General features: G+C 42.5%; 2 protein-coding genes across 2 annotated transcripts in view; one reads left to right on the top strand and one right to left on the bottom strand.

Moving 5' to 3' along the window:
* The first annotated feature begins 1168 nt into the window (after window positions 1-1168).
* On the top strand, window positions 1169-17967 carry LOC141092538 (tetratricopeptide repeat protein 14-like). Its single transcript, XM_073578774.1, has 3 exons — window positions 1169-1915; window positions 2257-2366; window positions 16764-17967. Exons 1-3 carry the CDS (start codon window positions 1892-1894, stop codon window positions 17533-17535), a joined length of 906 nt encoding a protein of 301 aa, XP_073434875.1. The 5' UTR covers window positions 1169-1891; the 3' UTR covers window positions 17536-17967.
* The window catches only part of CCDC39 (coiled-coil domain 39 molecular ruler complex subunit), a 147373-nt gene continuing 134610 nt past the window's right edge, over window positions 14417-27179 (bottom strand). Inside the window, exon 20 of the mRNA XM_073578772.1 lies at window positions 14417-19586. Within this exon, the coding sequence (XP_073434873.1) occupies window positions 19433-19586 (154 nt within the window). The 3' untranslated portion in view covers window positions 14417-19432. The remainder of the gene's footprint in view (window positions 19587-27179) is intronic.

Raw genomic sequence — 27179 nt, 5'->3', positions numbered from 1 at the left:
AGAAACTAAATCTCCGAGCACATCCAAATACTCGGACATCACCTGAGCATGCTCAGGAAAACCCGAGCAACCAGCATACTCGCTCATCACTACTGGGCTCCTATAAATACTTCAATACAAATTGCTTTCTCTCCATATATTATACTAAAGAGTTTCTCCAGCCATAAACAAATGAGAATAGCTTAGAATATTTAAAAAAAATTAATCATACTTTCCAAATTCCTGCTGCTCCGATTTTTCCACACTTCAGTCCCGCAACAGTCTCTGTACATGCCTGCAGCCGATCATGTGCAATCTGCCCTCGTGACCGCTGCAGCCAATGAGTCGCTGTAGCTCAGAGATCGGTGTGCCAACATCATGTGGTTAGCCTTCAAGTTATCAGCTATATGAATGTACAGAGACTGTCAGGGGTCAGTAAGGTGCGTAGGACTACATCATCATTATTATTATTATTTGCATACAAGAATACCAGTAAATCTCAAATACCCATAATATTTGGCGACTCAATATATGCTGCAAACAAGGAGAAACAAAGTATATGTTGCCAAAAAAATTCAAAAGAAAAATATCTATCAAAAAATATTAATTTTAATAAATTACCAACAATTGTACAATGGTTATATAATCTCACAAAATTCAAATGGGCATATTTTCAGGTCATGTGACAAACTCCAAGGTTTAATAAAATGACCAAAGGATACAGGACCAGACTACATAATGACACATGTATCAGTAAAAAGAATCATTAAATGTAGATCATACATCATTCAAAAAACGTGCCAAGCAATATAGAGAAAGTAAATGAATAAGAATACCCAGTACTAAAACTGCATAGTATGCTTAAATCAATATACCGCTAGTAAACATCTTATACTGGTGTATATGGGCAAATAAACATAAGTTGGTGCTATAATTAACTCCTATCCACATCATATTATTCCTTTACATAAGTGTAACAATATGCATTGTAAGAGTATGTGATTAATGAATAATTACCCATAAAGTGTATAAGAAGTCCCGTTCGGGCCCAGGTCAAATACCCCGACCGATACATGTGTCATTATGTAGTCTGGTCCTATATCCTTTGGTCATTTTATTAACCCTTGTAGTTTGTCACATGACCTGAAAATATGCCCATTTGAATTTTGTAAGATTATATAACCATTGTACAATTGTTGGTAATTTATTAAAATTAATATTTTTTGATATTTTTCTTTTGAGTTTTTTTGGCAACATATACTCTGTTTCTCGTTCGCCTTATTGGGGGACACAGAGACCATGGGTGTATGCTGCTGCCACTAGGAGGCTGACACTATGCACAAAAAAGGTTAGCTCCTCCTCCGCAGTGTACACCCCACTCTGTTTCTCCTTGTTTGCATTATTATTATTATTATTATTATTATTAATTTACATTTTAATATGCTCAGGATTTTTTTTCTTAAAAAAAACTTATGGAGGATCAATAAATGATTCGACTTCAGCTCTGCATTCCTTGAGAGCCATAGTTGGAATTCTGTTTATAATAAACCATTAACTGCTGTCTGTATACTATGGATGCGTTGCTTATATTTGCATTATTTTCAGAGACTTATTTTTTTGGGGGAGGGGGAGCTCGTGACTATGATCAGTTGACTGGAGGAATAATGGGGTAATGTAGGTAAACTGGGCCTTCACACATCAGATCAGTGGCTCTCCAAATGAGTCACCATAAGGCGTCAGATCACTTATTAGCCACTTAATTAGTTATTTCCCTCTTGTATACTGTGTCCTGTAATACTGATGATGTGTCTCTGTGTCTCCTCCTGCCTTGAACTCTTGGTGCTGTGGCTGTGAATATCCATCACTTCTCCTACTGCTTTGAAAATGGATTAATTCCTAAACTACCACTAAAATGGACTCGGGTCAATGTCAACTGGTTTGTATGAACACATACTCACTTACTTCTATGTTACTGATTACCATTTTGGGCTATGTACCTCCGTGTTTTGATGGCTGTGCTAATAACGCCTTGACTTGAATTTCATACTTTGTGAATTTGATGCCCATGTATATTGTGATTTATGGCAAACTATACGTAATGGGTTTAATGTGGACATTGCTATTTTTCCACTTTTTATGCCCATTGATCCTTTGTATAAATTTTGGATCTTCTAAAACTATACATATGGCTTATTGTCATATATAATGTGGGTGGTGGGTCTTCTGACTCTTATCAAATGTGTTATAACAATGTCTCTTTGATAACTTGATAAAAAGAAATCTTTCGAAAAAAGAGAGAAACATGAAGAAAAGGAAGAAAAAGCTAAAGAAAAGAAAACCGAAACCAGTGCAGAGAAATTGAGGAAACTTCTAAAAGAAGAGAAAAGGTACAGATATTCCCATCATCTTTTAGGGATTCTGATAAACCATCTTTATTGCCTGTATTTAATGCAGCTGTTGAGTATTAAAGTGCTTCTAGCCTCTGTAGGTTTACACCCTTCCTGATCTCTGCCTTACATGTACAATATATGTCAGGTGTGGGTGTAGGGAGCTTGGTGCCGGAGCTGAGCCCACACCATATCCTGCAGATGCCGCATTGTTACACACAGCATCTGCCTTATTCGCTGAGATTGGATGTTAAAGAAAATTTAACATTTAAATAACCACTCCCTATTTTTCACAGTTTAAAAATTAAACCAATTCGGAGTTGACACACACCTGTAAAAGTTTGATACATACATATACATACCGTATATATTTTGTTTAACCTGCATGATAAACTCTCTAAAGAAAACGAAAAGAGTGAATTTTAAGTCGGCGCACTCTCCCCAAAAAAATCCAGTGAAAAGTGATCAAAACGTATTGCTTACAACAAAGATGGTATCAATATAAACTTCAGCTCTTCACAAAAAAAAAAAAAGCCCTCTCTCGGTTCAATTGAATGAAAATTATAAGCTGCTGGTTTCAGAAAATGTACTTTTTTTTTTTTTTCACATATAAAAACGAAAGAAAAAAATCAAGTTTTGCATCACTAATTGTACGGACCTGGAGAATCATGTTGACTGGTAATTTTTGCCACTCGAACGGGAAGGGGTTACCGAACTTTGTAATATACCACATTTTTCACATTATAGGACATACCTTAAGATACACCCATAGTTGGCACACCATGAAATGTGGAATATTTCCTACGAATTAGAACTTCCCGGGCATTGTAAATAAGTGGAGGGGTCAGTATCACTAATATTAATAGAAATGGGCAGTAAAAGAACTACATACAGTATATACTCGTGTATAAGTCGACCCCCTTAATTTTGCCACAAAAAACTGGGAAAATTTGTTGACTTGTGTATAAGCCTAGGGTGGAAAATGCAGCAGCTGCTGATAAATTTCAAAAATAAAAATAGATACCAGAAAAAGTAATTGAGACATCAGTAGGTTAAATGTTTTTGAATAGCCATATTGAATCAGGAGCCCCATATAATGCTCCATACAGTTCATGATGAGCCCCAAAAGATTCTCCATACAAAATACGCCCCATATAATGCTGCACAAAGGTTAATAATGGCCCCATAAGATGCTCCATACAATAATATGCCCTGGCCCCATAAGATGCTCCATTGAATATGCCCCCATATGCTGCCCCCATAAGATGCTCCATTGAATATGGGTCCACGTACTGCCCCCATAAGATGCTCTATTGAATATGCCCCCATATGCTGCCCCCTATACGATGGTCCTTTGAATATACCCCCATAAGATGCTCCATTGAATATGTCCCCATATGCTGCCCCCATAAGATGCTCCATTGAATATGCCCCCATTTGCTGCCCCCATATATTGCTGCCGCCACTGCAGGTATTATCAAAAAAAAACCATACACCTCTTGTCCCTGGGGGCCAGGAGTCGGGTCCTGAGCAGGCGGACACCGGAGCGCTATCTGGGACAGGTGTCGCAGCTGGCTCAGGACCTGGCACCTAAGATATTCACCTGTCCCGGTTCCAACGCTGCTCGCCGCTGTCTTCCTGCCGGGTCCCTCTGTCTGTGACTGTTCAGGCAGAGGGCGCACACTGACTACGTCATCGCGCCCTCTGCTGCCTGAATGTCACTGACAGAGGGAACCGGCGAGCAGCATTGGAACCGGGACAGGTGAATATAGCATATACTTTATTAGGACTCCCATGACAGCACCACGAGAGAGGGGATCCGCCCTTTAGGAACAGGAAACCTACAGATACAAAAGGTCGGCACCTCTCCCACGCATCAGTTGGTTTCCTGTTCCTGAGGGGATGGGATCCTACAGAAGACCGGATCCCAGGACCGGCCGGCCGATACAGGTAGCGAGGGGGTCTCCTACCTCGGCCTGGTGCGGAACTCCTGGAAGACGCCACGGTGGCCCAGGATGGGTGGCACGGCGGTGGCGGATGCAGCAGGGAGCGGCGTCCGGAGGAGGTCCGTCTCCAGGGTAAGACCGCTGCCGGTGAGTATGCCCCCCCGGGGGCTCCCGGCTCCTGCGGCGCAAGTGCGGTGGTAACGGGGCCGGCGCGGCTGCAGGGTGCTGGGACCGGGGAGCGCTGCATTCCGGAGTGCCCGGGCGTCCCGCGTGACTTCCGGTCACGTCGGGGTCGCGGTGACGTCAGGGGGCGGAGGAGGCGCTTCCGGGTCGGAGGCGCTACTGCGCAGGCGCGAGAATCCAAGATGGCGGCGCCCATCGTAAACGCCGATAAGCGTCGGCTCTCCGGCCGGGTGCGACGCCAGCTGGAGAAGGGAGCCCTATTAAGGGGGGAGGGGCGCGGCAGGAATACTGCTGTCCGGAGGAGGGGTATATAGGCAGGACCCTGGCAGGGTGCCTTGCCTTGGCCGCCACATTATTGCGAGCAATAATGGAAAGCGAGCAGCAGCAGCAAAGGCGGCAGCAGCGACAAGCATCACTACCGCCCATGGATGACCTTCGGCAGGGCAGGCAGAAAAAGAGAGTCCCGTGACAGTAAGGAACGTGCGGGACGAAGTGACCAGTCCACTCATAAAAGCTCCTCTAGGCAGACAGGAGCGTCGGCTGAGAAGAATCCCCCTCATTCTCCGGGGAAGAAGGCTACAAGTAAATCTAAACACAGGGAATGCGCACTCTGCGCATGCCCATTACCAGACTCGTTTCCCAAGAAATTGTGCCCCCCCTGTATTCAGCAGACAGTGGCGGAAGAGTCGCCCGCGGTAGCGGCGAGTTTAAGGGACATAGTCAGGGCAGAAATGAAAGAGACCCTAAAATCCTTGTCCCAGCCAGAAAGTCTAAGGGGCGGGGTCCCGGTGGAGTCCGATTCCTCGGCAGAATGGAGGAGAAGTAGAGACTCCCAGGCGTCATCTCCCTCGTCCTCCTCAGGAGAAGAGGACTCTGGGCAGTTTTGTTTGCCACTTGACCAGGTAGATAAGCTGGTCAAAGCAGTCAGAGGGACAATGCAAGTGGAGGAGCCTAAGCCCCAGTTATCCATGCAGGATGTCATGTTCGGGGGGCTGGAGCAGAGGAAGCGTAGAGTCTTCCCATTAAATCAGAAAATCCAGGATCTGATCCACAGAGAGTGAAAAAAACCGGATAGAAGAGGGTCGCTACCACCAGCCCTCAAACGCAGATATCCCTTCGACGATCCGACAGTGAGTACTTGGGACAAAGCCCCCAAATTAGATGCAGCTATTGCGAAGGCATCGAAAAAATCCTCGCTACCCTTTGAGGACATGGGATCCCTTAAAGATCCCCTAGACAGGAAGGAAGATACCTTCCTTAAGAATGCCTGGGAAATGGCGGCCTTGTCCTTAAGACCAGCAGTGGCATCAACATGCACGGCCAGGTACATGATGGTCTGGTTGGACCAGTTGGAGTCACAATTAAAACGGTACGTCGAGGCAAACAATTCTTGGGGCTCTACCAACAATCCAAGAGGGAGCAGCATTCCTAGCAGATGCCTCAGCGGATGCAGTAAGAATGGCCGCCAGGGCAGCAGGTCTCTCTAATGCGGCTCGTAGAGCCCTGTGGCTAAAGTGCTGGCAGGGAGACATTCAGTCCAGAGCAAAGCTCTGTGCTATTCCGTGTGAAGGTGAATATTTGTTCGGCGCAGTCCTGGACGAACTGCTTGAGAAGGCTGGGGACGACAAGAAAAAATTCCCAAATCTCTGGTCTGCGTCCTACCGACGTCCATTTGGTAGGAGATTCGGTCAGGGGAGAAGGCGCAATTCTTCGCCTATTAGAGACCGTCCCAGATGGGAAGATAGAAGGAGAAGAGGTACGGGCTACATGTTCAGACGCTCGTCGAGAGATCAAAAGAGACAGAATCAATGACTAGTAATTCCCGTGAGGGGTAGACTGTCATCCTTCCTCCCGGCATGGTTACAGATTACAAATAGTGACTGGGTGCGCAAGGTAATATCCACCGGGCTTAGATTGGAGTTTACCCAGGTCCCGCGGGATACCTTTAAATCCACTCCTTTAAGATCTTCACCCCTTGAACAAGCAGCGTTAGAAGCGGAGGTCTTGAGCCTTTGCCAGAAAAACGTCCTGATAGAGGTTCCAGAATCTGAAAAAGGAAGAGGGTTCTACTCTCCTTTATTCCTAATTCAAAAACCTGATAAAACATTTAGGACTATTATCTATTATTAATTTACGTTTCCTTAATCAGTTTTTGGTTAATCGTACTTTTAAGATGGAGTCCATCAATACAACAATAAAAATATTGTTTAAAGGGTGTTTTATGGCAGTCATAGATTTGAAAGATGCGTACTATCATGTGCCAATCCATGCAGATTTCCAGCAGTACCTGAGAGTGGCGGTTTCAGTAGACGGCACAGTCCGTCATTATCAGTATAGAGCCCTTCCCTTTGGTCTCTCAGCAGCACCCCGGGTATTTACGAAAATAGTGGCGGAGGTTATGGCTCATTTACGGGAAGTGGACATCTTAATTGTTCCATATTTAGATGATTTTTTGATTGTGGGAAAATCGGTGGGCCATTGTATATCCCAGATAGAGCTAAATCCAGGTTAGAAAACCTCGGATGGATATTAAACTACGAGAAATCCCGACTCCAGCCCTTAAAGATACAGAAGTTTCTAGGCTTACTATTAAATTCAGAAACTCAGCAGTGTCTATTGCCATTAGATAAATTACAAAAGATACAGCAGCAGGTTCTTCGGGCGATTGATAATCTTTCTATGACCCTCAGACAGGCCATGTCCCTGTTAGGCTCTCTAACCTCATGCATCCCAGCAGTCAGGTGGGCACAATTCCATACTAAAGCCCTTCAGAAGGACGTCCTGGTTTATAGCAGGGCCTTGAAAGGCTCCTTACAGGGTCGAGTGTTGCTAAGCCCCTCAGCTGTAACATCGCTTAGATGGTGGCTCGATGACGAGAACCTAGCCTCAGGGGTGCCCTGGATAACGCAGATAACCCGTATTATATCCACAGACGCTGGTCCCTTCGGTTGGGGGGCCCATATGGGGGACATAGTGGTACAGGGACATTGGATGAGATTTCATCATCCGAATCCCAATCAGAGAGCTATTGGCGATAGAGCGGGCAGTCAAAAAACTCATTATGTACCTACAGGGCCATCACGTGAGGATACTATCGGACAACCAGGTAGCGGTAGCATATGTCAACCACCAAGGTGGAACCCGCTCCGACGCCCTGATGCGGATAACAGAACGTCTCCTTCAGATAGCAGAGGAAAGTTTTCTATCTTTAACGGCCCTCCACATCAGAGGAAAGGACAACGTGAAGGCAGACTTTCTAAGCTGCAAGGCTCTAAAGCAAGGAGAATGGGCTTTGAACAGGGATATTTACCACCAGATTGTCCGCAGATGGGGTCAGCCAGAGGTAGACCTCTTTGCCACCAGAGAAAACAGGAAAGAAGAATCGTTCTGCTCTCTGAACCCCAGAGAAAATCCACTGGCAGTGGATGCCCTCCTGATAAGATGGAACTTTTCTCTGGCATACGCCTTCCCACCATTAAATCTTCTACCTCTGGTAGTAAGGAAGATCAGGGAAGATCGGGCAAGAGTCATATTGCCCCCTTTTGGCCCAGGAGGACCTGGTTCGCATGGTTGAGGACCATGTCGGTATGCGATCCCTGGGTACTGCCAGACCTTCCGCATCTCCTCTACCAGGGGCCAGTCAGCCACCCGCAAGTAGCGGGACTCCATTTGACGGCGTGGTGTTTGAGAGGACACTATTAAAGCATAGAGGGTTCTCCAAGAATTTAATTGATACCCTCCTAAAAAGCAGAAAACTGACTACCACTAACATCTATGCTAGGACCTGGAAGCGATTCCTGTCCACCTTTCAGTTTGATGTCAGAGACGGAATTCCCACAAAACATATTCTGGAGTTTCTCCAGAAGGGTCTCGAATTGGGTCTCTGCACAAGTACATTAAAAGTACAGGTTTCAGCCTTAGGAGCCTTGTTTGCATGTGATATTGCCAATAACTATTGGGTAGCAAGGTTCATTAAAGCGGCGGCTAGATCGAGACCCATACACAAAGACAGATGTGTACCTTGGGACTTAAACTTAGTCCTTACAGCCATGACAGAAAGTCCGTTTGAACCTTTGGATTCTGCCTCATTAAAGATTATATCTCTTAAGGCAGCATTTCTGGTAGCGATAACATCCGCACGTAGAGTGAGCGACATACAGGCACTTTCCAGATTGCCCCCTTACACAGAGTTCTTACAGGATAGAGTGATCCTAAGGCCAGATCCAGCATACCTTCCCAAGGTAGCATCACTATTTCACAGGACACGAGATAGTTCTGCCTGCCTTCCTTCCTCCCTAATCCGACCAACCTTAAGGAGCAGAAACTTCAGGCATTAGATATTAGGAGATGCTTACTTAAATATTTAGCAGCCACAGATCCTTGGAAGAAGGAGAATGCATTATTCCTATCCTTCCAAGGTCCCAGGAAAGGTTGTAGGGTATCGAAACGCACATTAGCAAGGTGGATTAGGGAGGCTATTTCTCTTGCCTACACAGCAGGTGGAGGTCCGGCTCCGCAGAACCTGAGGGCGCATTCCACTCGTGCCATGGCATCATCTTGGGCAGAAAGATCCGCAGTGTCAATTGATCAGATATGTAAGGCGGCCACCTGGTCATCTCCTTCCACCTTTTTTAACCACTATCGGTTAGACATGGGTGCCTCCTCAGACCTCACTTTTGGTGCTGCAGGCTGTAGTCCCTCCCTAAATTAATTTTACATCTCTGTAATTCTCTCGTGGTGCTGTCATGGAAGTCCGAATAAAGTGTTAAGTTACGTACCGGTAACGGTATTTTTCGGAGGCCCATGACAGCACCCTTAGTTCCCTCCCTTGTTCACATATAGGGGTGCACTCCTTTAGAAGATTGTCCACAATTTACGGTATAAGGGAGATGGTACAAAATATTTCTGGTAAATAGGGTAGATAGGTTGTATATATTATATGTTGTGTACTAACCATGGTAGCCTCTCAAGCTCTGTAATCCAATTGATGCGTGGGAAAGGTGCCGCCCTTTTGTATCTGTAGGTTTCCTGGGCCTCCGAAAAATACCGTTACCGGTACGTAACTTAATACTTTCCTTCCCCTGGCGCATCTCTGCAGCCCTGTTCTCCCACGGTCTCCCTTCCTTCAGCGGTCACGTGGTACCGCTCATTAAAGTCATAAATATGCGCATATTCATGCCTTTAATGAGCGGTACCATGTGACCGCTGTAGGAAGGGAGACCATAGAACAAGCAGGGGGGCTGCAGAGACGCGCCGGGGGGGTCAGAATGATGTGACATCCCTCCCCCACTTACCCCCTGGCTATATGACTCGCATATAAGCCGAGAGGGGGGACTTTCAGCCCAAAAAAATGGGCTGAAAATCTCGGCTTATAAACGAGTATATACGGTAATCAAAACACGCGCTCGGCTTAATTACGACTGCTTGGCTAAACTACCATGGTTTGATGTTTCTACAAGGCTTGTGACTCATCACGTGACCTGAAAAATCCTTCTGCTGCTTAGGTGAAAGGTCCTTCTGCTACCCCAGACATGCAGCATTTGTGCAGGTCCCAGTAGCTTTCCTGCCTGAACCGATCATATAGTTTAGTGTCCAGCAGGACGAGAGAGGACAGTCCTCTGTGATTGTGAAGGGGGCTATGCCAGCAGGCTCTTCAGAGGAAACTCTCCAAAGTAGAAGACGCAAACTCTTAATAGCAAGATTTTTTTTTTTTTTCTTGCTAAAACATGTGTTTTGTAGTCCAAAAAAATTTGGTCTGAAGAGCAGATCTCTAGATTTGGTGAAAGAGACCTCAATGAGTGCCATTTGTGTTTAATATGCAGCAGTGTAAACTACTTATCCTTGACCATGAGATCTACAGTCATGGCCAAAAGTTTTGAGAATGACACAAATATTAATTTTTACAAAGTCTACTGCTTCATTTTTTCTAATGGCAATTTGCATATACTCCAGCATGTTATAAAGAGTGATCAGCTTAACAGCAATTACTTGCAAAGTCAGTATTTGCCTAGAAAATGAACTATATCCCCCAAAACACATTTCAACATCATTGCAGCACTACCTTAAAAGGATCAGCTAACATCATTTCAGTGATTGATCCATTAACACAGTTGTGGGTGTTGATGAGGACAGGGCTGGAGATCAATCTGTCATGATCAAGTAAGAATGACACCACTGGACACTAAAAAAGGAGGCTGGTGCTTGGCATCATTGTTTCTCTTCTGTTAACCATGGTTATCTCTAAAGAAACACGTGCAGTCATCATTGCACTGCACAAAAATGGCCTAACAGGGAAGAGTATCGCAGCTAGAATGATTGCACCTCAGTCAACAATCTATCGCATCATCAAGAACTTCAAGGAGAGAGGTTCCCTTGTTGCCAAAAAGGCTCCAGGGCGCCCAAGAAAGACCAGTAAGCGCCAGGACCGTCTCTTAAAAGTGTTTCAGCTGTGGGATCGGGCTACCAGCAGTGCAGAGCTTGCTCAGGAATGGCAGCAGGCAGGTGTGAGTGCATCTGCACGCATTGTGAGGTGGAGACTCTTGGAGCAAGGCCTGGTCTCAAGGAGGGCAGCAAAGAAGCCACTTCTCTCCAGGAAAAACATCCTGGACAGACTGATATTCTGCAAGAGGTACAGGGAGTGGACTGCTGAGGACTGGGGTAAAGTCATTTTCTCTGATGAATCCCCTTTTCGATTGTTTGGGACATCTGGAAAACTGCTTATTCGGAGAAGACCAGGTGAGCGCTACCACCAGTCTTGTCTCATGCCAACTGTCAAGCATCCTGAAACCATTCATGTGTGGGGTTGCTTCTCAGCCAAGGGAATGGGCTCTCTCTCAGTCTTGTCTAAAAACACAGCCATGAATAAAGAATGGTACCAGAATGTCCTCCAAGAGCAACTTCTCCCAACCGTCTAAGAGCAGTTTGGCGATCAACAATGCCTATTTCAACATGATGGAGCACCTTGCCATAAAGCAAAGGTGATAACTAAATGGCTCAGGGAACAAAACACAGAGATTTTGGGACCATGGCCTGGAAACTCCCCAGATCTTAATCCCATTGAGAACTTGTGGTCAATCATCAAGAGACGGGTGGACAAACAAAAACCTTCAAATTCAGACAAGATAAAAGCATTGATTTTCCAAGAATGGACTGCTATCAGTCAGGATTTGATCCAGAAGTTGATTGTGAGCATGCCAGGGAGAATTGCTGAGGTCCTGAAGAAGAAGGGTCAACACTGCAAATATTGACTTGCTGCATTAACTCATTCTAACTGTCAATATAACCTTTTGTTACTCATAATATGATTGCAATTATATTTCTGTATGTGATAAAAACATCTGACAAACACACATAAAAACCAGAGGCCAGCAGATCATGTGAAAATATAATATTCGTGTCATTCTCAAAACTTTTGGCCATGACTGTACAGTACTGTGCAAAACTTTTAGGTAGATATGGGAAAAAATGCTGCAAAGAATGCTTTTAAAGATAAGCCATTAACACTATGCAAATTGGATTCACAAAGGAGAAATCTAAACCAAATCAATATTTGGTGTCACCATCCCTTGCCTTCAAAATGGCATCATTTCTTCCAGGTACACGTTCACAAAGTCAGGGATTTTGTAGAATTATATTGAAACGTACGAGTAACCAATTATACTAGGCAGGTGATAATTTTCACTTTCCTAGGTTAAACCAGTCAGAAACCGTTATACAGGATGCTTAAATCTGTGAGGAACAGCCAAACTCTGCTGCAAAGAAGAGGTTGTGGAAGGTAGTTTCATGTTCCAAGTCATACACACTGACAACAAGGCACTGCAACAGCTGTCTCTCCCCTGCAAAAACTTTAAAGGGGTTTTCACTACTTGGACAACACTTTCTCAATTTGTATGTTTCCCCCATTTTCACAATACTTAGGCTGGTTTTATACCTACCACATTTTTTGCGATCTGTTATTGCTGTCCGTTTTTGCAGACTGTATCGCCACATTTTTTGTGGTGGACCGCAATAACGGGCTGCAAAAAAATGTTTGCGGATCGCTTTTCTTACAATACTACGGAAATAGTATTGGAAAAAAAAACAGCGTACCGGAAGTAACGGCGCACAGCAAAAACAAACTTGCATTTGGTTTTTCGGCCCCATTGATTTACAATGGGGGCCGTGTCCATACACCGTGTAAAAGATCGAGCAAGCTCAAGCTTTTATCACAGCCGCAAAAACTGCTCTCACGGTCGTACGGCACACTATTTTTAATTTTTTCTGGCCGATTTTTGCGGCCCCATTGAAGGCTATTGGGGCCGCAAAATCGGCCCGCAAAAATATGGTACGTGTATAACCAGCCTTATACTCGTCTACAGTGTCTGTGCCATTCCAGAGCTGTCGGTACTCTCTCATGGTGATCACATAACAGTTTGATGTCAAGCCCATGGCTAATCAGTGGCTGCTTCACTTTCACAGTCTTCAGACATCTTGCTTAAATCCGGAGGAAATTAGTGCTGCTGCACTGTCTTCCTCCTGATATGTGATACATCCAAATGCGTGGAGAGCAAAGTGGACGATAATTAGAGTAGGGTTCACGTGATATCACACTTTAAGCGATCTCAGGGAGGGACTGTGCCGACACTGCTGGAATGGCAATGGATTTAATGTGTTATTTTAAAAGTGGAAAACTTATGAATTCACAAAGGAGTTGTCCATGTAGAGGACAACCCCTTTAAAGCAGACAGTTCAAGACGGTACTGTTCAATGTTGCCTATTTCTTGGTGCTTCTTCAAAAGAGCTTGAAGACCATAGATGCAGTGATCGGCCAAGGAAACTTTGCACAAGATCCTTTCCTTTTGAAGACAGAAGATGGCCAGCAGTGCCATTAGCTCAGAACTGGCAACAATCGGTAGGATGGGTGCCCATATACTGTTAGAAGTCTGGATAGAAGTGGTCTTCATGGAAGAATTGCGGCCAAAAAGCCAGAACTTTTTGACATGAAAATGGATCAAAGCAAGTCAACTATGCACAAAAACATAGGAAGTGGTGTGCAGAAAACTCCAATGGGCTAGAGAATAATACAATACATAGTGTCTGCAGGCAACAGTGAAGCATGGTGGAGGATCTTTGCAAGTTTGTTGCTGCATTTCAGCAAAAGGAGTTGGGATTTGGTCAGCATTATGTGGTCTCAGTGCTAAGCATTACAGGCAGATACTTGTCTATCATGCATTATCATCAGGGAGGTGTCTGATGGCTTCCAAATTTGTTCCACTGTAGAACATTGACCCCAAACATACAGCCAATGCCATTAAGATCTGTCTTAAGTATAAAGGAGGAGTCCTTGAAGAGATTATATGACCTCACAGATCCCTAATCGCAACCTTAAAAACTGCAAGAGTACCTATAACAATTGATGATTTGAAATCAAAGAATGGTCATACCAAATATTTTGTTTTAGATTTCTTTAATTCACTTCAGGTAGTTTATTTTTTATCAATTAATAAAAACTGTTGTGTGGTTTTTTTTTTTTTTTTTTTTATATATCCTTAACCCCCAAGGGTGGTTTGCACGTTCATGACCGGGCCAATTTTTACAATTCTGACCGCTGTCCCTTTATTTGGTAATAACTCTGGAACGCTTCCATGGATCCCGGTCATTCTGACATTGTTTTCTCATGACATATTGTACTTCATGTTAGTGATAAAATTTCTTTGATATAACTTGCATTTATTTGTGGAGAAAACAGAAATTTGGCGAAAATTTCGCAGTTTTCCAACTTTGAATTTTCATGCCTTTAAATCGCAGTGATATGGCACATAAAATGCTTAAGTAACATTTCCCACATGTTTACTTTACATCAGCACAATTTTAGAACCAAATTTTTTTTTTTTGTTAGGAAGTTAAGGGTTAAAAGTTAACCAGCGATTTCTCATTTTTACAACACTTTTTTTTTTTTTTTTTATTGGGACCACATCACATTTGAAGTCACTTTGAGGGGTCTATATAATAGAAAATACCCAAAAGTGACACCATTCTAAAAACTGCACCCCACAAGCTGCTCAAAACCACATTCAAGAAGTTTACTAACCCTTCAGGTGCTTCACAGGAATTTTTTGAATGTTAAAAAAAATGAACATTTAACTTTTTTTTTCACAAAAAAATTACTTCAGGTCCAATTTTTTTTTTTTTTTTTACTAAGGGTAACAGGAGAAATTAGACCCCAAAAGTTATTGTGCAATTTGTTCGGAGTACGCTGATACCCCATATGTGGGAGGGGGGACCACTGTTTCGGCGCATGGCAGAGCACGGAAGGGAAGGAGCGCCGTTTGACTTTTTCCACCGCAAAATTGGCTGGAATTGACATCAGACGCCATGTCGGTTTGGAGAGCCCCTGATGTGCCTGAACAGTGCCCCCCCCCCCCTTCCCAGTTGTTGTGCAATCTGTCCTGAGTATGCGGATACCCCATATGTGGGGGGTAAACCATTTGTTTGGGCACATGGCAGAAATTGGAAGGGAAGATTTGACCTTTTCAACGCAGAATTGGCTGGAATTGAGATCAGACGCCATGTCGTGTTTCGAGAGCCCCTGATGTGCCTAAACAGTGGAAACCCTCCCTATTCTAACTCCAACCCAACACACCCCAACCCTAATGGGAAAATGGAAATACATTTTTTTTTAACTTTATTTTTTCCTAACTAAGGGGGTGATAAAGGGGGTTTGATTTACTAGTTATAGCGGGTTTTTATGTTTGGCAGCTGTCACACGCTAAAAGACGCTTTTTATTGCAAAAAGTTTTTGCATCACCATATTTTGACAGCTATAATTTTTCCATATTTTGGCCCACAGTCATGTGATGTCTTTTGCAGGAGTTGACGTTTTTATTGGTACCATTTTTGGGCACATGACATTTTTTGATCGCTTTTTATTCTGATTTTTGGGACGCAGAATGAACAAAAACTAGCAATTCATTCATTTTTTTTTTTTTTTTTTTTTGGGGGGGGGGGCGTTTACACCGTTCCACGTGGGGTAAAATTGATAAAGCACTTTTATTCTTCGGGTCAGTACGATTACAGCGATATCTCATTTATATCTTCTTTTGGGGCGCTTTTATACAGTAAAAACTATTTTGTATAAAAAAAAAAAAAAAAATGTTTGCATCGCTTTATTCTGTGAACTATAACTTTTTTATTTTTTCACTGAAGATGCTTTATGGCGGCTCGTTTTTGTGGAACAGCAGTACCATGTTTTTTTATATCTGTCTTTTTGATCGCGTGTTATTGCACTTTTTGATGATAGATAAAGGCAAAAAAACAATGCTTTATTTTTTTTTTTTTGTAAGGGGACCACTAAAGGGGTTAACTAGTGGGACAGTTTTATAGGGCGGGTCGTTACGGATGCAGTGATGTTAAATGTGTACTTTTTATTATTTTTTTTTCTTTACATAAAGAAATGAGTTTATTGGGGAATATTTGTTTTCTTTAGGAATTTTTTTAAAGTTATTTTTACACGTTTTTTTTTTTTTTTTTTTAGATTACACAGTGATGTCCCACCCTGGGACAAAGTCAGATCGCTGATCTGACCATTTTGCACAGCATTGTGTCAGATCAGCGATCTGACAGGCCGTATAGGAGGGGTTCTCAGCGCCTGCTCTCAGCAGGCACGGAGAAGCCACCTCCATGCAGGACCCCGTGGCCATCTTGGATCCGGGGGCCTGCAGGAAGGAGGCCCTCGGAACAATGCGATCACAACGTGTTGTTCTGAGGGTCTCAGGGAAGCACGCAGAGAGGGGGCTCCCTATGCCACCGGAACACTGCGATCATGTTTGATTGCAGTGTGTCGGGGGTAACCATGCGATTATGTTGCAGCGCAGGTGCCACGGCCAGCACCTGCCGGCAAAAGCTTTCTTTTTCTTTCTTTTTTTTTTCTTCTTTACTCAGTATGTGATGGTATTCATTATGCAAACTAGGGGGCAGGTCAGTGAGGGATCTGTAACCTGTCAGCAGTCTGCATTATGAATATCTAATCAGAGCACACATACATGAACCTGCCTTAGGGCACTAGAATATCATTAACACAAAACTGAAAATAAAGATTAAGAAACAACCACAAGACGGATTTCATCACCAGGTATCACTGTGTTCAGTATTAACAGCGCCGACCTGACACTGTGTAGATTACGAGGCACAATCCTGCTGACAGGTTCCTTAAAGCAATTCCACTGTCAGGTTTCAGCTGTATCTGAAAAATGTCTCTACTAAATTGTTTGTCAATTACTATTTATGATAGAAAGAAGAAACGCAAAAAATCTTCATCTTCCTCATCGAGCACTTCATCTTCAGAGAGCTCTTCATCTTCTTCTAGCTATAAAAAACATAAGAAAAAGAGGAGTAGAAAGCATTCTGTTTCTTCAAGCCGCTCACGAAGGCATTCATCTAGTATACCAGCTCGTGAAGATGAACAGCTTACCCCACCCGCAGACACTTCGGCCTCTTTTCTCAAACAAGATGATCGCAGAATATATGACAGCTGGGATGGACCTCACAGAAAATCAATTGAGTTTAAAACCAGGAATCGATCCCTGTCTTCTTCGTCTTTGGAGTTAATAGATCCTGCTGGAGGTAGGTCTGAAGATTCAAGAGATTCTTACAGTAGTGCAAAAACTCATGCGAGCGGTAGCACATCAAAAAGTGCAGCTTCAGCCAGTAAGTATAGACCTAGTAGAAGAGATTCTACAGCATCGAGCAGCACAAGAGCAGAGGTGAAATACAGAGATGAGCCTAAAGACCGTCACAACGACAGCAAAACATCTTTCAGCCGGAAGTCTGAATCCTATCAAAGGAAATATTCCACGTCTGACTGTGGAGCCAATGAAAGAAAGCCTTCTGGTGGTGGTGGTAGATCATATGAACAGTCTCTCCAAAGGAGTGCAAAAACGTCCAACAAAGAGGCCCCAAACGGTAACACAGCCACCAGTAAGGATTTACCTGGAAACCTACTAAATATTCTCAACCAAATTGCTGAGTTTGAGAAGGAAAAAGGGGGTCAAACAAAAATGTAACTAAAATGTTCTCCCTGTGCTAAAACGGGCCTTTATTCTGAAGCAGAAATCTACTTTATGGGTTTATAATGGAACAATTCAGATTTGTTATATCTACATTTTCTTGATTTATGGAAAAACTGTTTTTTTTGTACAAAGACACTGCCTGTACTGTAGGTATTCTTTATCTGTGATGCTCTGCCTTCATTATGCATCTGTGCACAAAGCTGCTTTACATGGATAGAAGTGGAATAAGTTGCAGCATAACCCAGATTTGAGCTGCTGAGTTATTGACAACCATTGAAAAACTACATGATCGTCTAACTGCCTTTTGTATCTTTTGTGCATTCCCTGTTGTCATCAGACAGTACAAAGGTGTGAATCGAATGTGCATCCTATGTGGTGCAGTATTGTTTCACACATGTCTTAATAAACTCGTCCTGCTTATCTATACATGTTGAAGGTGTTTGTCATCTTGTCTATATACTGGTCATGCAGTCTTATACAGGACAGTTGCAGAGTCCATGGTTCCTACTAGGTGGGTAGAACTGCCGAGATGCATGTGGGGCTGGGGTTCTGGTCCCTAACGGAGCAGAACCTGCTCATTGATTTCCTATATTGGTAATCAGTCTTAACCTGGTCAGCCATTGAGAAGTGACAGTGCCACAAAATGATAAAAGTATTGAACTACATGATGGACTTTTAATTTTGAGGCAGATCTCGCTAAAGCTTATATTAGAGGGAATATGTCAGCAGGTTTTGCTATGTAATCTGAAAGCAGCATAATCTAAGGGCAGGGAACCTGTAGGTTCAATTCAGTATGGTCAGTGTTTTATCAGCAGGAAATGATCATCTCAGGACTAGGTGTGCCACATAGTCCATCTAATCTATGTAACCCCGCCCCCCTCCACTGATTGGCAGCTTGCTAACAATGTACAGTAATCGCAGCAAGCGGCCAATTGGTAGTGTGGGTGGGAATATACACAGCTAAGCATTCTGACCACTGCTACATCTACAGCAGAGAAAGCGTTTTTTTTTTTTTTTCAGAACTAAGCAGTCCAGTAAGTGCTCCATTGCTCCCAGATTCCGTAGCAAAACCTGCTGACAGATTCCCTTTTAACTTGCAACAAGGAAGCACTTAAACTGTTATAAATGAGAACCTGTCGGCATGATTTAGCAATGTCAGGACAACACTGGTGTGACATTTTAAAAAATGAGGCCGGTCACTCACAAAGCAGTGTCTTGTCATACAGACTCTAGAGGCAGGCAGAGGGGCAGGAGCGAAGACCCTACCCGTAGTCCTGCCCCAGTGCACCTAAAGCTAATTACGTGAAAACTTCAAATGCAGATTAAAGAACAACTACAGAGTGGATTTCTTCACTATAGGAGTCCATTTACTCTGTATACCAGTGCCGTTATGGCTATGCCTTTACTGTACGTTGCTAAATCATGCTGACAGCTTCTCTTTAAAACCTTCACAAGCATGTTGAATTTTACATTTTCCTGACTATATAATCAGCTGTAATCGGAGGTGACGTTTCATAGTAATACAACACCTTCTCAATTGTTAGTTACCCAGAAGAATGAAGTTAGTTAATGGAAGCAGAAAGCAATGTAATTAGCTAGTGCACAATGGATTTATTCAATGGCTGTCCTTGTTTTAGCTGCTTGTTTGACCGCTTTTATAATTTAGTGTGAAATTGAGTCTTGAGTATTTTGCTTCTCCCTATAATACCGCCGCCGCATTGTGACTATAACTTTAAAGCCACAAGACTGTTACTTTTCTAATCCAAAATGATGACAAATTGGGGAAAAATAGAGAATCTGGAAAAAAAAAACTAATTGGCCTATGCCACAGTACACAAATCAATAAGATCAAGCAATCTGGAAACTACGGTCCATGTTTTCCATAGCGCTGCTACTTTGGGCTTCTTTGGGTGCTTCCTCTGCTTGATGACTTGGAGCTGCGAGCTGTTGATGTGCTGGATGGCGGAGAGGCTATAGGAAGACCAAGTTGGACTACGTTTACTCTCGATGATGGAAGTGAGCTTGTTGAAACTCTTGAAGTTGATCTGCAAATGTAGTAAATAAGTATACGGACATTATCAGTGTTTGTTATGAATGGTTCAAAGTATTAAATCACACTTAAAGGGCCTCATCAAAAATGTACAGTTCCTTGCGAAAGTATTCAGCTCCCTGGAACTTTTTAACCTTTTCCCACATATCATGCTTCAAACATAAAGATACCAAATGTAAATTTTTGGTGAAGAATCAACAACAAGTGGACCACAATTGTGAAGATGAATGAAATTTAATGGTTATTTTCAATTTTTGTGGAAATTCAAAAACTGAAAAGTGGGGGTGTGCAATAATATTCGGCCCCTTTACTTTCAGTGCAGCAAACTCGCTCCAGAAGTTCATTGTGGATCTCTGAATGATCCAATGTTGTCCTAAATGACTGACTAATGATGATAAATATCCACCTGTGTGTAATCAAGTCTCCGTATAAATTCACCTGCTCTGTGATAGTCTCAGGGTTCTGTTGGAAGCACAGAAAGCATCATGAAGACCAAGGAACACAACAGGCAGGTCCGTGATACTGTTGTCGAGAAGTTCAAAGCCGGATTTGGATACAAAATGATTTCCAAAACTTTAAACATCCCAAGGAGCACTGTGCAAGCGATCATATTGAAATGGAAGGCGTATCATACCACTGCAAATCTACCAAGACCCGGCCGCCGTCCCTCTAAACTTTCATCTCAAACAAGGAGAAGACTGATTAGAGATGCAGCCAAGAGGCCCGTGATCACTCTGGATGAACTGCAGAGATCTACAGCTGAGGTGGGACAGTCTGTCCATAGGACATCAATCAGTCGTACACTGCACAAATCTGGCCTTTATGAAAGAGTGGCAAGAAGAAAGCCATTTATCAAAGATATCCATAAAAAGTGTTTAAAGTTTGCAACAAGCCACCTGGGAGACACCCCAAACATGTGGAAGAAGGTGCTCTGGTCAGATGAAACCAAAATTGAACTTTTTGGCCTCAGTACCAAACGATATGTTTGGTGTAAAGGCAACACAGCTCATCACCCTGAACACACCATCACCACTGTCAAACATGGTGGTGGCAGCATCATGGTTTTGGGCCTGCTTTTCTTCAGCAGGGATAGGGAAGATAGTTAAAATTGATGGGAAGATGGTTGGAGTCTGCAAAAGACCTGAGACTGGGACGAAGATTTGTCTTCCAACAAGACAATGATCCCAAACATAAAGCAAAATCTACAATGGAATGGTTCACAAATAAACGTATCCAGGTGTTAGAATGGCCAAGTCAAAGTCCAGACCTGAATCCAATCGAGAATCTGTGGAAAGAGCTGAAAACTGCTGTTAACAAACCTATGTCCATCAAACCTCACTGAGCTTGAGCTGTTTGCCAAGGAAGAATAGAATGATCAAGAATTTCAGTCTCATGATGTAGAAAACTGATAGAAACATACCCCAAGCGACTTACAAATGTAATCGCAGCAAAAGGTGGCGCAACAAAGTATTAAGTTAAAGGGGCCGAATAATATTGCACACCCCACTTTCCAGTTTTTGAATTTCAACAAAAATTTAAAATAACCATTAAATTTCGTTCAACTTCACAATTGTGTTCCACTTGTTGTTGATTCTTCACCAAAAATTTACAGTTGGTATCTTTATGTTTTGAAGCATGATATGTGCGAAAAGGTTGAAAAGTTCCAGGGAGCCGAATACTTTCGCAACGCACTGTATAAAAGTGCTCGTAAACAATTTGACCATTTACCTCTTCATAAAAATCTGCTTTGCTCTGAAACAGGCATTTTTAATTGTATATTGTACTCCTTTTAACCTAGGTTACCAGCCACTTGTTAGTCTGAGATATGGCCAGTTTCCTAGGCAAGCAGTGTGACAAACTCTTTCCAATAAAGCTTGTAACCGCCCATATCCATACATGATGTTGGCAATGGAGATTTGACTGATGCATTACTCAAAATACTTAGATGAATTAGTTTCACAATATTTAACTATTTTGATACTAATGCTGATTTCAGTCTTCTCGGTAGTCTATGGGAAGCTCACAAGGCTGTTTCTTATTAGAGGGCATTGCGCCTCTAGGTTTGACAATCAGATTATATACAACAAATGGCCTCAATCATCTCGGTTATGCACTTTAGAAGGACTTGCCCTACTAGATCCGAAAATGCATAAAGTTGAGGTTTAAACCTTTATAGACATAGGACGCATGAAAACGGCATCAAGGCCCACACCATCCGACAACTTGGGGAACGTACAGAGACTCTACATGTAAATAGAAAAAAATGATGATGACTTTGTACATTACCGCACTGCTATTTCACAAGCGTTTAGGGATTATTCTCAATTTCTTATGCCTTAAATACACTGCCCAGGATGCTGTATCGCCTATCTTAATGCCATTATACAAAAGGAGTTATTTAAAGATTTTCCAAAAGGAAAAACAAAAGGCCAAGATGGGCTCTCGCACTTATAATCCAGACGTTTAATTTTTAACTCCTCCCTCTAAGAATCTTTTTAGTACCACCTTGATTGATGCACTTATTGCTTCCTCAATGTTAATTACTCATCCCATGGATTGTGCTAACTAATGGCAGATTGCTCTTCCCAAGTCAGACTAAGATATTCAATTTGATTTATTTTACTCACTTATACAGTGCCATTAGTTCCACTGCACAAACCTTATCGGCACCGTACTCATTGGGACTCACAATCCAGATTCACTATAAGTATGGAATTTCTTTGGGAGTAAACTAGGAAACCCACACAAACACAGGGAGAACATACAAACTCCTTGTAGATGTTCTTGATGGGATTTGAACCCAGGTCCCCAGCACTGCAGTGTTGACCGTTGAGCCACCGTGCTGCCTAACACGACATTTGCTGTAACTATACATCATGATCAGGCAGGTGGTCCCCAAAAAAATTATACACTAACGTCATAGCCACATAAGCATTGTCCTCACAATCGCCGCTTGGAGTTCAGCTTATGGGATAGGCTGAGCTGGAATGGTGCCTGCACTGCTCAAGGCTGTTTAACTCCCTAAATGCTACAATCGATAAATTAAAAAAAAAATGCTACAATCGATAGCGATCGCAGCATTTAGAGTGCTAGGAGAGGGAGGGCTGTTGATTGGTAGTTATGGCAACTGGAGGTCAAATGATGACCTCTGGGTATGCCAGCTAGGATGACCAGGAGCAAGGTCTAAAAGACGTTCTGCTAGTGTCAAACTGACTGGTATAATGCATTGCAGTACACATGTATTGCAGTGCATTATACCAGTGATCAGAGTAGTAAGTTAAAGGGAATCTGTCACCCTTTTTTTCGGCTTGCAGCTGCCGGCATAGACATCGGGGGCTTATGTACAGCATTCTGTAATGCTGTAGATAAGCTTCCGATGTAACCTGGAAGATAAGAAAAACATGTTATATTATACTCACCGGGGTGGGTGGGCGTTGCGGTCCGGTCCGACGCCTCCCTTCATGCGATGGCGTCCTCTTCGACCGTCCTGTACAGTCATGGCCAAAAGTTTTGAGAATGACACAAATATTATATTTTCACATGATCTGCTGGCCTCTGGTTTTTATGTGTGTTTGTCAGATGTTTTTATCACATACAGAAATATAATTGCAATCATATTATGAGTATCAAAAGGTTATATTGACAGAATGAGTTAATGCAGCAAGTCAATATTTGCAGTGTTGACTCTTCTTCTTCAGGACCTCAGCAATTCTCCCTGGCATGCTCACAATCAACTTCTGGATCAAATCCTGACTGATAGCAGTCCATTCTTGCAAAATCAATGCTTTTATTTTGTCTGAATTTGAAGGTTTTTGTTTGTCCACCTGTCTCTTGATGATTGACCACAAGTTCTCAATGGGATTAAGATCTGGGGAGTTTCCAGGCCATGGTCCCAAAATCTGTTTTGTTCCCTGAGCCATTTAGTTATCACCTTTTTCTTTATGGCAAGGTGCTCCATCATGTTGAAAAAGGCATTGTTGATCGTCAAACTGCTCTTGGACGGTTGGGAGAAGTTGCTCTTGGAGGACATTCTGGTACCATTCTTTATTCATGGCTGTGTTTTTAGGCAAGACTGAGAGAGAGCCCATTCCCTTGGCTGAGAAGCAACCCCACACATGAATGGTTTCAGGATGCTTGACAGTTGGCATGAGACAAGACTGGTGGTAGCGCTCACCTGGTCTCCGAATAAGCCGTTTTCCAGATGTCCCAAACAATCGAAAAGGGGATTCATCAGAGAAAATGACTTTACCCCAGTCCTCAGCAGTCCACTCCCTGTACCTCTTGCAGAATATCAGTCTGTCCAGGATGTTTTTCCTGGAGAGAAGTGGCTTCTTTGCTGCCCTCCTTGAGACCAGGCCTTGCTCCAAGAGTCTCCGCCTCACAGTGTGTGCAGATGCACTCACACCTGCCTGCTGCCATTCCTGAGCAAGCTCTGCACTGCTGGTAGCCCGATCCCACAGCTGAAACACTTTTAAGAGACGGTCCTGGCGCTTGCTGGTCTTTCTTGGGCGCCCTGGAGCCTTTTTGGCAACAAGGGAACCTCTCGCCTTGAAGTTCTTGATGATGCGATAGATTGTTGACTGAGGTGCAATCTTTCTAGCTGCGATACTCTTCCCTGTTAGGCCATTTTTGTGCAGTGCAATGATGACTGCACGTGTTTCTTTAGAGATAACCATGGTTAACAGAAGAGAAACAATGATGCCAAGCACCAGCCTCCTTTTTTAGTGTCTAGTGGTGTCATTCTTACTTGATCATGACAGATTGATCTCCAGCCCTGTCCTCATCAACACCCACACCTGTGTTAATGGAGCAATCACTGAAACGATGTTAACTGGTCCTTTTAAGGCAGGGCTGCAATGATGTTGAAATGTGTTTTGGGGAATAAAGTTCATTTTCTAGGCAAATATTGACTTTGCAAGCAATTGCTGTTAAGCTGATCAATCTTTATAACATTCTGGAGTATATGCAAATTGCCATTAGAAAAAACGAAGCAGTAGACTTTGTAAAAATTAATGTGTCATTCTCAAAACTTTTGGCCATGACTGTAATGGCTGCGGCGCAAGCGCACCTCTCTGCCCTGTTGAGGGCAGAGCAGAATTCTGCAGTGCGCAGGTGCCAGACCTCTCCAGACGCCTGCGCACTGCAGGACTCTGCTCTGCCCTCAACAGGGCAGAGCAGTGCGCCTGCGCCGCAGCCATTACAGGACGGGAGAAGAGGACGTCATCGCATGAAGAAGGGAGGCGTCGGACCGGACCGCCCACCCCGGTGAGTATAGTATAACGTGTTATTCTTATCTTTCAGGTTACATGGGAGGCTTATCCTACAGCATTACAGAATGCTGTAGATAAGCCCCCGATGTCTAAGCCGGCAGCTGCAAGCCGAAAAAAAGGGTGACAGATTCCCTTTAAAATACCATAGATGCACTCAGTAAAAAAGGTTAAAATTATAAAAATAATGTATTAAACATATACCAATAAAGGCTTATATTTACGTGTTAACAAAAAAAATGTACACCTATTTGGGATCGTCGCATACAGAACCCGACCTATAAACCTAATGCTAGTTAACCCATCCAGTGAACTCTGTAAAAAAAAAAAAAAAAAAATGCTTTTTAAACATATAACCAAACACAAAGTGGAGTAAAATGCAATGTAAAACTTGGATGGAAATAAAGATGTAGCTGAAAATGTCATCTTCTGCAAAAAAAGAAGCTGCCATACAGCTCCATCAGCTGAGAAATAAAGAAGCTATAGCTCTCCAAATATAGCGATGCAAAAGTAGTTTTTTTCTATAAAATTGTTTTTGTTGTGTAAAAGCAGCAAAATAAAAAAAAAATTATATAGATGTGATATCGCTGTAATTGAACTAACCCAAAGATTAAAGCCTTTTTATCACACGATCGGCAGACAAAAACAAAAATAATTCTTGAATTGCTGTTTTTTTGTTCATTCTGCCACCCAAAAAGCGGAATAGAAAGCAATCAAAAATGATGTGCCTGAAAATGGTACTAATAAAAACCATCAACTCGTACTGTAATATACAAGCCGTCACATGACTGTCAGAAGAAACAGAAAAATTATAGAAAAAAGAAAAAGTTCATCAGCTCACCCATATTTGCTGTAGTTCCAAGTGCCTGATCCTGCACAGACTGGGCTGAGCAGCCTCAGGAGAGATAATCAGAAAACAGGTGAATCCAGCAGGATCCACAGGAAATTTTTATCACTTAAAAAATAACTTTTATTATCATAACCATGATCAAGACCTAGAGTCGAAACGCGTTGTATTATGCTGCTATATGTGTTGTGCTGCTAGTGCTATTTTTGCATTGAACATCATATTTGTTAATAATTTTATGATCAATAAAAGTTATTTTTTTAAGTGATCAAGATTTCCTGTGGAATTCACCTGTTTTCAGAAAAATTATAGCCATCAAAATATGGTGATTTGATTTCCAAAAAGATAGTAGCCACACATAAAAAATACATAAATGTGGTAACATTGTAATTGTAGTGACCTGAAGAATAAGCAATTTTATCACTTATACCGCACAGTGAACAGCGTAAAAAATATATAAAACCAATTCTTGACCTGCTGTTGATTTTATTTATTCTGACTCCCAAAGATCACTAATAAAAAAGGGAGCGAACATGAGCAGGACCTGTTGTAAGGGATAATTTGAGCAAGTGCTGAAACGCCAAGGGGCCACTAACCTCAAAGGGTTATGCACCCCGGCATAACCCTGGTACGAGAGCGAGAGAAGAGATTGTGTGTGACGATTCCTTCAGGTCCGGGCGTGAAGGTCCGTGCATGGCTGCTCATGGATATGCCAGAAACACGCTGTGACCACGTGATGGCAGGTTCCTCTAGTGTGTCTAAACATTTTGTGTGATAGTGGTGCATCATAAAGATCCGTAATTTTTGAGTTTAATCATGATTGATCATGTTCCCGATAATGTTTCTGATCGTTTGGGAAGTCTTATTAAGAGGGGAAAGTTATTGGATCTTTAAATTAGGTACTCTGACCCCTGAGGGTTTTAATTTGACTATAGATAAGGTCAGTTATTAATACATTTGAGCTATTATATTTTATATTTTCACTATCTCTTATATCTAATTTTTTGCGCTTGTTTTATTTATTTTTATCATTTGTTTTTGAGTCTTGCTCTTCATGAATGATGTGTTTGTGTTTAACCCCTTCACCCCCAAGGGTGGTTTGCACGTTCATGACCGGGCCAATTTTTACAATTCTGACCACTGTCCCTTTATGAGGTAATAACTCTGAAACGCTTCCATGGATCCCGGTGATTCTGACATTTTCTCGTGACATATTGTACTTCATGTTAGTGGTAAAATTTAATTCATATAACTTAAGTTTATTTGTGAAAAAAACGGAAATTTGGCGAAAATTTTGAAAATTTCGCAATTTTTCAACTTTGAATTTTTATGCCCTTAAATCACAGATACGGCACACAAAAAACTTAAGTAACATTTCCCACATGTTTACTTTACATCAGCACAATTTTGGAACCAAAATTTTTTTTTTTGTTAGTAAGTTATAAGGGTTAAAGTTGACCAGCGATTTCTCATT

This window comes from Dendrobates tinctorius, unplaced genomic scaffold, assembly GCF_039654945.1.
Source record: "Dendrobates tinctorius isolate UK_male_01 unplaced genomic scaffold, ASM3965494v1 ptg000060l, whole genome shotgun sequence".
In the NCBI taxonomy this organism is placed as follows: domain Eukaryota; kingdom Metazoa; phylum Chordata; class Amphibia; order Anura; family Dendrobatidae; genus Dendrobates; species Dendrobates tinctorius.
Note: the sequence above shows the minus strand (reverse complement) of the source record. Positions and strands in the feature narration are given on the sequence as shown.